General features: G+C 57.4%; 1 protein-coding gene across 1 annotated transcript in view; it reads left to right on the plus strand.

The window, feature by feature from the left end:
* Window positions 1-378, plus strand: part of PIWIL2 (piwi-like RNA-mediated gene silencing 2) — a gene marked incomplete at its 5' end in the record, with an annotated part of 5,653 nt that overhangs the window by 811 nt on the left and 4,464 nt on the right. The window contains one exon of the mRNA XM_010140377.1: window positions 4-74. Coding sequence (XP_010138679.1) covers window positions 4-74 — 71 coding nt within the window. The remainder of the gene's footprint in view (window positions 1-3; window positions 75-378) is intronic.

Here is a 378-nt window from a genome sequence, read left to right on the forward strand (position 1 = left end):
ACCGCTCCTTCTTCCCCACCGAGGACATGAGCTGGAACAAGATCACGCGAGAAGCCTCCATCTCGGCGGTGAGCCCGCAGCTCGGCCCTTACAACAACACCCGCTTGTTCAAAAGCTGGGAGGGGTTCTCTTGGTGCTGGCGTCCCGTCCGAGCGAACACCCTCCCCTCGTTTATTTTGGCTTTTTGCTTTGGCCTGTTTTTGCTGAGGAGGTTTGAGGTATGTGGCCGCGGCGTCTGCTTCCCCACCTCCTCCCGGAGCAGCTGAAGGCTTTTTCAGGCTTCAGGAATCATGTTTTGTGCCCTTTAGGTTCCTCTAGGGCCACTTTTCCCCAATTTCCCGCTGTGCTGCAAGGGCTGGGAGCTACAAGGTTCGGCAG

The sequence above is a fragment of the Buceros rhinoceros genome, unplaced genomic scaffold (genome assembly GCF_000710305.1).
Source record: "Buceros rhinoceros silvestris isolate BGI_N320 unplaced genomic scaffold, ASM71030v1 scaffold27757, whole genome shotgun sequence".
NCBI lineage: Eukaryota > Metazoa > Chordata > Aves > Bucerotiformes > Bucerotidae > Buceros > Buceros rhinoceros.